This window comes from Scomber japonicus, chromosome 17, assembly GCF_027409825.1.
Source record: "Scomber japonicus isolate fScoJap1 chromosome 17, fScoJap1.pri, whole genome shotgun sequence".
In the NCBI taxonomy this organism is placed as follows: Eukaryota; Metazoa; Chordata; class Actinopteri; order Scombriformes; family Scombridae; genus Scomber; species Scomber japonicus.
The window spans coordinates 25,213,961-25,227,608 of NC_070594.1; the positions used below are offsets into that span (position 1 = coordinate 25,213,961).

At 42.7% G+C, this 13,648-nt stretch overlaps 2 protein-coding genes across 2 annotated transcripts in view; both read left to right on the forward strand.

Moving 5' to 3' along the window:
- Positions 1 to 5,434, forward strand: part of slc16a10 (solute carrier family 16 member 10) — a 36,503-nt gene extending 31,069 nt beyond the window's left edge. The window contains exon 6 of the mRNA XM_053336467.1: positions 1,480 to 5,434. Within this exon, the coding sequence (XP_053192442.1) occupies positions 1,480 to 1,709 (230 nt within the window). The 3' untranslated portion in view covers positions 1,710 to 5,434. The remainder of the gene's footprint in view (positions 1 to 1,479) is intronic.
- Positions 5,435 to 7,635: 2,201 nt separating this feature from the next.
- On the forward strand, positions 7,636 to 12,928 carry mfsd4b (major facilitator superfamily domain containing 4B). The gene is made up of 4 exons (XM_053336787.1): positions 7,636 to 8,157; positions 9,562 to 9,730; positions 9,812 to 9,928; positions 11,568 to 12,928. The coding sequence occupies exons 1-4, from the start codon at positions 7,888 to 7,890 to the stop codon at positions 12,881 to 12,883; spliced, it is 1,872 nt and encodes a 623-aa protein (XP_053192762.1). The 5' UTR covers positions 7,636 to 7,887; the 3' UTR covers positions 12,884 to 12,928.
- The last annotated feature ends 720 nt before the right edge of the window (positions 12,929 to 13,648 follow it).

Consider the following 13,648-nt stretch of genomic DNA (forward strand, 5'->3'; position numbering starts at 1 on the left):
CAAAAGTAGTAGTTTGGCTGAAAATGGCTCTGTTGCAGAAATATTTACTACATATGTCATAATGAGAATGTTATTGATGCAACAATATATAAGCAGCATGTTACTGTTGTAGCTGGTTAGTGTGGAGCTACTGTTAACTCGTGTATATACAGTTTGCTAGTTTAGTCCGAGGAGTTGAGACTCATGTGGCAGGAGAGAAGAAAAAACTACCACACAAAACTTTAAATATCAGATCATTTAAAATGAAACCATGTGATCAGTTTAAAGGGAAGGTCATGTGGTTGTTTTTCTGCTACTCATAGACATGTAAACATGCCAAAAAGGGTTTAATATTTAACAGTGTGTAGTGTTTCTGTAGCAGTGTAGTAGTTATAAAGCAGATAACAGCAAAACACTTCATTCATTGTGAGTTTCCATTTCTAACTTCACATCTTCACAAGATATCTGTGTTTCACTGTTATTTCTGTCTCCTAAATGACAAATATTATACTAGTGATGAAAATATGTAACAACTGCAGTGACCTCTGACCTCTGCTCTTCAAACACATCCATTGGTTTTGTCAGATGAAGCCTTCCACCTAACACAGCTCTCAGATACCGTCCTGAAATAAAGACAAAAAGTCAACTCTGTATTTAACACACGTCACATATTCAAAGCTCAACAGCTCCACCTGGTGCTACGTTTGACATTTTCCAGCTTCTAAAGGATACACTTAGACTCATACTTGTGTTGTCCAGCTGCTATTATTATTATTATTATTATTATTATTATTATTATTATTGTTGTTGTTGTATTTGACTGTAAACCAGTGATGTTATTTCATTAATTTATAGTAATAATTCAATAATAATTTTTGCACATATAAATTGCTGGTGTACATTCTCAACACTGTGATACACTAAACTAAACAAGCATTCACAGAGTCCCTCTACTCACATGAGCATCATGAGCAGCTGCGTTGCATCTGAAACACAACAAATTCATTTTTGTTGAGTTGTACATGATTTAAATCTTGTTGCACTCTCTCCACACAGGTCAGGCTCTATACACGAATGAAATCAGTGATCAGCTGTGTGCGATTCAGTTTTAGTCAGTTAGTCACATGACATGCAATCATCTCTCTCTTCACCACCTGCTTGCTGTCACAGTAATACTTTCCCTCATTTCCATGTTTGTCATGCATACACATACACTGATGTTTATTGACCCTCTCAGGCTCTGTTAAGGTCAGATTTGTGATTGGAAATCAAAGCCTGAGGCCAAAACACAACTGATAACCTGTGACCTGTCATACCACAGCTGTTTCCCTGCTGTTTATATGTTTTTGCATGAATCTACCTTTGTCCCAATATGGCAGCATCACTATAAGACACACAAAACATATGTATTGTTCCTTTAATGTCTCTCTCTCTCTCTCTCTCTCTCTCTCTCTCTCTCTCTCTCTCTCTCTCTCTCTCTCTCTCTCTCTCTGCTTGTAGGCTTCCTGAGGGACAGACTGGGCGACTACAACGTGTCCTTCTACCTGGCAGGTATCCCCCCGATTGTGGGAGGGGCCGTGCTGTGTCTGATACCCTGGGTGGAGGCCAGACGCAAGAGGAGGGAGAAAGAGGAAGCCCTCAGCAAGGAGCAGGACGTGACCCAGAAGATGATAGACCAAGAGAAGGCTCAGGGAGACGCGCCGAGCAAAATCGGAGAGTCCGTCCTCTAAGAAGCCCCCACCCCCACCCACTCCCCCACCCCCACCCCTGAACAAACTGACACACGGGGGTTCAGACTGAGACTGCTGAGCAGCAGCGTGGAGATACAGTATGTGTGTGTGTGAATAACAAGATTGTAATGACTGCCTTCAGTAGGAGAATGGAGAATGAAAAAAAGAAAAAGAAAAAGCCAAAGCGATGAAACATATCAGATGCAGTGACAGGCTGAAGTACAGTTTGACATGAATGTGATCCTGAAGAACTATGCATTAGATTGTTGAAAAATTTATGCTGAACTAATCTTACAGCACAGCAGGCAAACTTGAAGTTTTAAAAATGAAAAGGGGGGGGGGACTGCACATTTCATATTTGTCACAAGGGAAAGAAGACAATGCTGTACTTAATCTGGATGCAATGTGAAAGCTGCACATCCACTGTCTTTAGCCAATGTCACTTCCAACGATGGACAAACATTATTATTTTACAATCAGCTTTCAACACTAACGTATATAGTTTTATTTTTTTAGATGTAGACAAAGAGCACATATTAGATCATATAGGAAATGAAAGCAGTCACGTGCAGGAACATAACCTCATTTAGCCTCCATCAACATCTTTGTTTTGCGTCACTGCAAAGCAAACTGTTCTGCTAATGGTCTCTATGGAAACCTGCCATCTTTTATTGTCGTCCCCAGTCTGCTCTCAGACAGGATTCTTCTGTTAAAATAGTCTTTAAAAAAAAATACAGGGGAAATCTGTTGCTAGTGTTTTAAAGGGACGTATAGTGAGGATCACTTCAGAGGTCATTAGAAGTGCTTATGAACCTCTGAGATGGTCTGAGCTAGAAAAAGGTGCTCAGACTCTACAAGGGATACAGCTTTAAGCACATTGCTGTCATCAACTCAAGACCAGCAGCTTTGTCTCCGAGGACACGTCCAGGAAAACTGACCTTTTTTTGTTTTTACAGCGAACTGTGCTCGAGTCTGGATTACCAAGCAGGCATCTGCTCTGAGGACCCAGCTCCACCATGCCACTATTAGCTTGTGGTAATTAATTGCATATTTGTTTGGTAAAATCAATAAGACGCACAATATAAAGTGAAAGTATAGGGACCTTTAAAAGAGACCTGCATTATTACATAATCATCCCCATCCTGTCATGGAGAGGGGACCTCAGGTACATTTCTACATTCAAGGTCTTTATTGTTTCAGTTTATATTATTCCGAACTAAGACTGTGCTTAAAGTAATCACCACAAACTGATGATTAATTATTACTAATAGACAGAGTGGGAGAGATGATCAGCAGAGGTTTAAACCAGCCCTGACTGTCCTGACTGATTCATGCTTTCAAGCGGCACAAACAGTGTGCCTGAGAAGCCTCGTCAGTGTTTCATATTAATACCACTAAAGGAATAGTTTAACATTTTGGGAGAAAAAAAGCTCAGTCACTTTCTTCAGAGAGTCAAATAAGGAGACACTCTCACATCTGTCCGTTAAATATGAGGCTAAAGCTAACAGCTGGTTAGAAACATCTGAATGTAACTAAATTGGACTCTTAGAACCTGTAAAACCTTGTGTACTTCCCAAAATGTTAAACTTTCTCTTTAACAGCATCACTTAGCCAGTACCCATTTTGAATTCTGAATTTAGATATTGATTGATAAGGAACATATAAACACTGTGTTTGTGTACATTAGTAACTGACTGTAGTATTGTCATTAAGCAGTATTTCTTTTAGCAGCAAACAGTAGTGAGGTTTTTTTTTTTATTTGTTCTTTTGTCTCTGTGTGTTGGTCCAACATTTCTGGAATCTGCTTTCATTGTGCGACATGACTTTACTGTGTGGGGCTGACTCTGGTTAAAGTGGAATAATCTGAGTCACCTCCTCACATATAAATATAAAGTTTGCCCAGTAACTGACGAGGTCCATGTCATAAAACAACAGTCACTATGTCAACTACAGATCATCTGCTTGAATGGATGATCTCTTGAAAAGGACCAAATATATAGGAAACACTGGTGCACATGTACTAATACAGGCTGACATATTTACCTACAGTATCTTATCATTTGAGACTAAGTCTCCTCTTTATGAAATGAAACTGAGGACATGAGTTTGACTAATCTTTGACTGTGTGGCCGTAGGTCAACTTAAGTCAAGTTAATCATTAACTCTGTGCCCAGTTTATTAACCCTCAGTAGAAAGATGTTTGTTTAACGTTTTCATATTGTATTTATTGTTTTGTTTTGTGCAGAATGTCATGCTGTAATTCATTCAATGGGCATTTGCCTAAAGTCTTGATTTCATTCACTGAAGACCAATGCTGAAATGAAGTGTGTTCATCCTGTCTGCTTGCTGTCATGTGCCTCCCTTAAGCCTACAGGTAGTGTAGGTGAACCATCTGAGCATGTTAGGAAGTCACTCACCGGTCCGTCACTGTTGACAGAGACAGACTGACAGCTGCTGCTTTGGCAGTGAAAAGATTTGAGCTGTACAGCCTCTGTGACTACACGCAGACGTCTTTCTCTCAAACATTGAACTGCTGTGGGTCAATGATTTTTCTCCTCTGCAGACCTGTGACACACTCTACCTCAGATGTTGTGAAAAAGTAGAGCTCTGCCCTGTCATGTCTGTTCCTACATCAGAGGCAGTGTTCATGTTTGAGCGGTGTGTCTGCACCACAAAATGCAAATAAACTGCAGAGTCTTAGAAAATGATCTAGCTTGTCCAAACCTTTGCTCTTTTTGCTCAGAACCAGAAATGCCTTTTTCTACGCAACAAGTGTGAGAAAGCCTTTGCAGCGTTTACAGCCTTTAACGTCTTTAAATATATATATTTTTATTATAAAATCAGTTGCCTTTCAATTTAAGCCTAGCCTTTCAAAGAGTGACTGCTTATAACCAACTTGAGTTATTTTAGACTGGTTTTTGCTACCATCACACTGCTAATTCACCAATGAGAGCCTCAAGTAACTTCTTGTTCAAGAAGTTACTTAATTTGTACCTCTGAATTTGATGTGTAAATCTGCCATACACACATTTAAATGTTTTATTATGCTTAATCATTATTTTCACTCGCTAGTAGAGTCTAGTTTTTGCTTCATATCTGCTTCTTTAAATAATCTGTGCCATCCAAAGAGACATTTTTGAAAAGTACAAAAATTGCGTTTTTACAATGTATTCTTATCTATTAATGACTTTTAGACCAATTTTTTAGACAAACTGCCTTATATAAAATTAACTTGACTTTACATACAAAGTGTTCTCTGTTTTAATTGTGTCTCCAGACACTTCTTGTGGTACAAGAGCGTTCCTGTTCCATGTCTGGAGGCTTTTTGGATGTTAATAAGCATGTTATAACTTTTAATTTTGAATCTCTCATCACATTTACCACTGATTATATGAAGAATATCTGTATATATGTTTGCACTTAGTGTTAGCTGCAAATACAGATAGATCTTATGTAAAACTACACCTTTGCTACTTTTTTGTCTTAGTTTTCCATCTCCCTGATGCTCAGTTTGAATTTGTTTCATTTGCTCTGTGTTGCATTTGATTGATGATTCTTATTTCATGAGTCACCATAAGTGTTTTCTACTTTAAATATTAGTTTGCTATCTTTCCTATCTGCTGCAGAATGTGCAGTAAACTACAGTATATGCAATGTAACGCTATGTAAACAATCAGATTTCAACTTTTTCGAGACAGTAAAAAAAAAAGATGTTTAAATTTTAACTGACTTTCTCCTAATTTATATTTTCATATATGTGACACACAAGCACTAACTCCTGACACTATGTACATATACATACAGGACCAGTCAAAAGCTTGGATGCACTTTCTCATTCACAAGAATAGCAAGGTGTGTCCAGATGTTTGACTGCTGCTATAAATATATACAGATTTTTATAAGGTTTAAGAAGTTAACCGCCATGTGTCTGTTCAGTTTACTTTACTGATGACAAACAGCAGCTATACTGCCATTATAGTGTCAGTTAAGGGCGGGTGCAGCAAAACCATTCATAAATGTAAACAGAGATTTTACATTATTCAAACATGTAAAATCCTTTAACTGCCACGTCCTCACCCCGTCTCTCACTGATGCATGAACTAAGAAACTTGTGGTTAGTTTGCTGGAGATTCTTTCATCATGTCTGGGGCCCTTATTTAGCTTAAAGTACATTAGTACCCTGAGTTTGGGCTCCTGGGGATCGTTCCCATGCTGCAGTATGTACAAAGCACAGCTCTATCATGTAAATGCTTTATTAGATTATACTAGAGTCTTGGTTGCCCATTTCACTGAAAGAGGCAGGATTTGTGGGCAGTCTAAGAGCCAGTGCTGCCTGGGGGAACAAATAACTTCAGTGTATGTGGCAACCTGGGAGGTAACGGATGTCCTACATGTGCACGTATAAGAGATTCTGATTGGTTGCAACAGAAATAAATTATTTAACATTACTGTTAGAAACACGCGGCTCATTTTAATAGATTTTAATCTTAGTAGTTAAAACAAATCAAAAATGCCACAAAAATAATATGAATGCCCACAAAGTTAAAGCCTTTTTTCACATGTGAGTGTTTCAGATGCAATGTAATATTTAATATAGAGATCATATGAACTGTAAGCAAGCAGGTGCTAATAGAAATAAGATATTAATTGCTACCAATCCCAGTATAATAAAGTAGCTGGTAATGGTGAGACATGACATGCTGGGATTAACATTACAGTATATTAATAGTCTTATTTATGGCAGTTTGGACACAGATTACATTACATTACTCCTAACACTAGAGGTCACCATTACAGTCAATGACAACCTGATGTGGAGCTATCATTCTCTATCTATGTAGGTCTGCATGCACACACTCACCCACTTTACTACATGGCACACCCACCTAGTCAGGTGAGCTGGATGATTAGTGTGTGTGTGTGTGGGGGGGGGGTGTCATGAGAATAAACCCTTCACCTATTAAACGCGTGTCAGCTGAATCAGAGAAGAAGAAGAAGTGAAGAGGTGTCACTCTGATGTGAGTTTAGGAAACTAAGATCTGTCAGTGGGGGGGGGGGGGGGGGGTCGTGTAATAAAGTGGGTGTGTCATGAGAATAAACCCTTCACCTATTAAACGCGTGTCAGCTGAATCAGAGAAGAAGAAGAAGAAGTGAAGAGGTGTCACTCTGATGTGAGTTTAGGAAACTAAGATCTGTCAGTGTAACTGCACCAACGACATGAATGCAGAAGCGTGTGAGACTCCTGTTGCAGATGTTGTTCAACTAATATTGTCCCATGGAAAGTGCGCTACAAAATGATTTTTTGTTATTGCGTGGCCAACGAAACAGAATACTATCTGTGTTCATTCAGAGGGTGGGGGTCACTTTCAAGGTGCAGTGCGGTAGAATTGAATGGCATCTAACAGAATACAATTCAAAGAAATCGAATAAAATATTCCAAAAAAGTAATTAGTGTGGAATCAGCTGAAAATAAGAATCGTTGTGTTATCTTAGAATGAGTTGTGTAATCAACATTGTTGTCTTGGTAGTGACTTGTCAATCACAACATAGCCATGTCCCAAAGTATATGCTGCTTGATCATATATTTTACTTTAAATGAGACTATGAGTTACAAAACCATCATCAAAAAGACCGTCATGGAGACCATTCATTCATTAGGTGAGTCTACTGACTTCTTTCTGGAATCGCCCCCTGCTGGCCATCAGCGATAATGCAGGTTTAAGTCATTTCCACACGAGCTTCACTTTTCAGACTCGGAACTGCAAGTGTGCCACCTCACCGCTAGATGTCACTTATTCTCACCCACTGCTCCATCAATACACCGAGTGAGCCTTCCTCTCAATAGACGATCTTTGCAAACGCCCAGCCATACAGTAGCTGTTGACATACGGAGTGACTCCAGCTGTCACACACACCGACCCGTCCGGCTGTTTATAACGATGAGCGCCTTCATGTTAACACGTTCAGGTTAGCGGTGTGAAAGCTCCACACAGGAAGAGGAGAAACGGAAAGTGCGCAGTTACATCGCTGTTAGCTTCTGTCGCTGTATGTCGGCCCGTTAACGGCACTCTGACAGCGCGCCATCACTAGCAGCAGCACCATCACTAGCCAGCAGCAGCGGCAGCACCTCCGGCGGCAGCAGCAGCAGCAGCAGCCTCTCATTCATAAAGTGACAGATATGTCTTCACCCAGCACACGACACACCGTGGTGAAAAAGAAACACGTCCGCTTCGCCAGCATGGAGGACGACGACGACGACAACGACGACCAGGAGGAGGACACCCTGTTTGACAAGAGGAAGGACACCGGGAGAGGGCTGAAGAGTGCGCTGAAGGCGGCGAAGAGGGCGACCAAACCGGGATGCGACGACCGGGTGGAAGTGATCGGCGGAGGAAGCTGCGGCCGCTGGATGGTCACACTGGCGCTCTGTGCGTCCTTCCTAGGCTTGGTAATGAAGCAGAGAACTGAGCTGTATGAATGTAGACAGGCCTGCACTAACCCGTGTGTGTGTGTGTGTGTGTGTGTGTGTGTGTGTGTGTGTGTGTGTGTGTCGGCTCATGATAATTATTAACAAGCTGGGTGGAGAGATTTCTGAACATACACTTGCTCTATCGCAGCCATGCAGGGATTTAAATGTGGGTTAAAGGAGGAAAGCGAGTAGAATAAACATTCATTTGACTGCAGTCACTCATATACTATTCAATTATAGAGGGTAATAATTGAATAAAGCTAAAAGCTTATTTGCAGCGTGGTCCTTTAAGAGGGCAGGATGCAAGATGATCAAGTCAGACAAGACCTGCAATAACAAAACACACAATAGCCAACAGACAAAAGACAAGAAGTAAAGAATAAACATGTAAAACAAACTAACGTTCCTCTGTCAGTCTGCTGCTGCTCCACAGGACCTGGAGAACTGTTCCACAGAGCTGCAGCAGTGCACAAAGCCACCAGTTACACTTAGATCACCAGTAGAGGAACACACAGTGATCTTGAGTTATGTGCATGGTTCAGTATGCACTTTTCTCTGCACCACCTCTGCATAGATAACTTTTGACTTGTTGTCCAAACAGCCTCTGATCCACTGCTTGCTGTCTGGTTTCAAATAATCATAAATGCATTCAACAAGTTGTTCAACGACACACTTAGAGTCAAGTTATCAATCAACAATAGGCTAGTTGTTATATACGCTACAGTATCCTGCATGGACAGGATTTACGTACTTGTAAAACGGGCTTTTCAACCACTTTATCAGCATCAGATTACTGAAATCCATCTGCACACACCTGACAGGCTGTTCACTTTCACATTTAGTTGCACTGAGGAGAAAAAAAGGTGAAACACACACAAGCTTCATTCAGCCTGCAGCTAAAAACCTCTTCTCTTTTTTTTCTGGGACTAGAGGGGCAAAAATACTAAATGATGAAATAGTAAATTGCAACACAGCTTGGTCCAGGTTTCACCATGATATATAACTGATAGTAAAAGTCAGACTGAAGTAACAGTCTGTCAAGGCCTCTTTGTAGATCTGTCGTTGTCACACTATGTTTGCACAGAGAGAAAGACTCATCACACACAGGCAGAGAAGCCAGTTATTCAGCCTCAGCGGACCAGAATGCATTGCAGCCATAAGACACTTCCACAGATCAGGCTGCTCAGTGCAGGTGTTTGAAGCAGGAGTTTGACGGAGTGCAAAAACATCTTATTACATTTAAATAACTGCAATACACCAAACATCACACATCACCCATTGATCATGTAAACAGTTGTATGGGTAGATAATTTTTTTAAGGTGGAGGAGAGAGATCACGCCCTTAAAATGACCCTCCCATTGTGACTCTTACTGTTTTTCTAGGGGATGAGCATCTCAGTTCTCGGCCCCACGTTCGAGGACCTGGCTGTGAACGTGAAGAAGAACATCAGCAACATCTCCTACATCTTTGTGGGACGTTCTGCAGGATACATCGGCGGCTCCCTCTTAGGAGGCGTTCTCTTCGACTGCATGAACCCCCACGTTCTGCTAGGTAAACCCTTCACCTCTTAACTCACCTGTGCTGTGATGCATCTACCAAGCTGTGACGTTGATTTTTCTTCTCTCATGTCAGGATTTTCCATGCTGGTCACAGCGTTTGGAATGTGTGCCATTCCTTTCTGTAATCAGGCTCTGCTCCTCACCGCGCTCATGTCCAGCATCGGGATCTCTATGGGTGTTCTGGATACAGGTAAGACATAAAACTAGTGTTGTAGTATTCACCATGTTCCTTTACCTGAGGTCAAGGACAGTTCACTGATTATTGGTCAAACCAGACGAACCAGCTTAACACTGAAGGTGGTTTTATAACTGAGTGGGCGGAGCAATCAGATTAAGTTTGCTATGGAGCCAGCTGTTGTAGTTTATAGCCTGAGCAGATCATATGAAGATAAAATGCCAGATCATGACACTGAGCAGGCAAATGGTTCTCTGATAAAACTGCATGTAAGATGAGGAGCTGGATTAGGAAAGATGACGTGCTGGTAACTGTTCAACTGAGCCTCACAAGTATGAAAGTGAAAGTTGTGATCATCTATGCTCACAAAATGAATAATTAACTTTCTCTGATTGATCATTTATAACCTAAAATGACTCAAAGGCTCAGTGCATGAGGAGAGAGAAAATAAGGAAACATGACTTAAGAGAAAAGAAAAGTTCCTCCTTTCTTACAGATGATGATTCAGCTTTAACGGCAATGAGTTTGTTTTCTTCTCTCTGTATATTTCACTTTAAACTGTTTGACACACACATGCACATTAATACAAATCAATAAATACATTAAACAGATGATGTATTAGCCCACATGGAATTATACATCTCACATGGAACCAGTTGGATTATTTGCTTCTTGTGTTTGTCTCTGTAGTGATGCAGTGTCAGAGCAGTGTGTTCTGCTGCACTGTTCACACATTAAAGGGTGTGTGTGATGATGATGATGATGATGAAACACAGTGAAGAGCAGGAATAAGAGGATTGTTTACTTTGCATGTTAACATCAAAAGCTGAATTAGGTAGAAGATGACTCAACGCTGAATCAAACCTCACCTTTTTGCCTATTCTGAGGTATGATAATGCTAACCTCAATGCTAACCTACATTATAATCAGTGGAGGATTCTGTAAGGGGCGATATGGGTGACATCTAGCTGGGGGCCGCATGGGGCGCACACACCAAGAGAAACAAAACAAAAGACGATTGGTTTTCTATCGCTCATTTATACATCATATTTTCTTTTTATAATGTCACCGTGTGGATCATTAACCTTGTTGCAGTGGGCGTCCTCATTCTAGTCTGTGAACTAACAGCTTCTACCTGCTGAGAAGATCTCACAGTCAGCAGTAGGAGATGAGGAGAGGAGAATAGAATAGAATAGAATATCTTTATTGTCATTGTAACAGGTACAACGAAATGTAGTGCAGTCCTTGGCACAGCAGTAGGTTGACCTCAGGACCTCTACACTGAAAGCCTGAGGTAGGAGGAGCAGCTATGATAGCCTAATGACGCAAAAAGTAAAATGAGTCACACTACCAAATTAAAACACAATTTATACGTGTCTTGTGTATTTATGTGATACAGGATTTGTGCAATTTACTTTTATTTCTGTGTTTTTTATTAGTAATATGTTGTATTTCTTGATCATTTGGTTCTATATATTGTAGTATATACAGTATACTGTATATATGCATGTGGTATTGTGTGTTATGTACTGTTCACCAGTGACCCCTGGTGACCAGCTCTGGCTATAACATTATTTGTACTAATGTGTGTATGAATGATTAAAGCTGTGAATACTACAGTGCTCACGCTGAGTGTGTCTCTGCTGTGTGTCAGGTGGGAACGTCCTCATCCTGAACACATGGGGCGAGCAGGCTGGACCTCATATGCAGGCTCTGCACTTCAGCTTCGCAGCCGGGGCCTTCGTGTCTCCCATCATCGCCAAACTGCTCTTTGGTCCAGACGTGAACACCAGCAGCGCCGCAACCGTACCGACCAACGCAACTACACCTCTCCCAGCCGTCCCCAAATCCCTCGACACACACACCATCATCCGCTACGTCCACAGCAGGAGCAGCACGCTAAAATCCATGTGGGCCTATATCGTGATCGGCTCCTTCGTCCTCCTCATCGCCATCCTCTTCTTCACACTCTCCTCTCGCGGCAGCACGTCACGTGACAAAGCCCGCATGTCTGCAGGAAAACCCCTCGTGGCCAAACATCACATGGCTCTTGTTGTCCTGCTCTTCTTCTTCTTCTTTGCCTACGTAGGTGCCGAGGTGGCGTACGGCTCCTTCATCTTCACCTTCGCCAAGGACTACGCCCACATGGATCAGTCCCAGGCGGCCGGTCTGAACTCATTGTTCTGGGGAGCGTTCGCTGCCTGCAGGGGATTGGCCATCTTCTTTGCAGCCTGCTTGTACCCGGGCACCATGATCCTGCTCAGCCTGGTGGGCTCCACTGTGTCCTCCCTGCTTCTCTGCCGCTTCAGCCAGGTGAAGGTGGCGCTGTGGGTTTGCACGGGCCTCTACGGAGCATCCATGGCCACCATCTTCCCCAGCGGCATCTCCTGGTTGGAGCAGTACACCACAGTGACGGGTCACACGGCCGCTGTGTTTGTAGTGGGAGCAGCGCTGGGTGAGATGGTGCTGCCCGCCTTCCTGGGCTTCCTGATGGGGAAGGTCCAGCATCACCCCCTGCTGATGTATCTAGCACTCATCACCTCCACCTTCACCTCCATCCTCTTCCCCGTCATGTACAAGCTGGCCTCAGCCCCCAGCGGCCAGAGCAGGAAACCTCGTGCCAGGGGCCGACCTACCGCTGACGACAGCGAATACCGTCAGGCGCTGCTGGATTCAGGTGCCAACGATGAAGAAGAGGAGGAGGAGGAGGAGGAGGAGAACGAGGCCGATCAGTGGAACGATGCAGACTTTGAGGTCATTGAGATGGACGACACAGCCAGTCTCATCAGCTCGCCCAGCAAGGCGTCCTCTCCTCCTGATGTCACCGGTCTAACGGGGGGCTCGCCTCCCTCTCACGGCCAGCTCACAGAGCCTGCAGGGGGGGCTTCGTTCTCAGACACCATTTCTCTGGTGGGAGACTCCCCCAGACGCAAACTGCTGCTCTCACTGGAGAGAGAGAAGAGAGACTGAAACCTCCTCCTGTGACCCCCCCTCCCATCCCTCCAAGTGCTGTAGATCTCTCAGTGAACTGTAGAAGAGCCATCTGCCTACATGTCTGTGCTGATTTGTTGTCCTAACAGTAATGTACACTTCTTATTTTACATGATTTTTTTGGCACTTTTGCCTTTTTGCAGACAGGAAACAGGGGTGAGGATCCCTGGCTGGAATTAAACCAGGGACAGTGCAGTGAAGTGGCATGTGCAGGCTGCTTCATTATGTACGGATGATTTACTGTGCAGTGAACGCATCACTGACTACTGACTGAAACATGCAGCTTACAAACATCCACCTGTCTACTAAGCTTTAGTTTGCACAGTCAGCATCTTTTAAAGCTTTTGGACTCTTGATGATGGAGAATGAGTTTTGAACTACTGCAACACTCCAGACCGTTTGATATAATGTAAAGCTTCAGTTTCCCTCCACAGTGAGGTCAAAGGTCAGGGTAGGCGGTGTAACAGGGCTGGTATGAATTCAGTGCCTTGCTCGAGGACACTTGAGCAGATGAATGGTGGATGTTTGTAGACGGGGAGACGGTCACCCTCTTCATCATCGCTCCACCCTCTTCATCATCGCTCCACCCTGCTGCCAAACTGATCTTTAAGAACTCGTATCTCATTTTGCACTATAGCAGAGACTCCACAGCAGATGTGTGATGATGTGATGAAGTGGTTTTTTTTGCACTAGTCCTGAGCTGTTTGTTCCTGTACTGTAACGTCATGTGACTTGTGGTTCTCT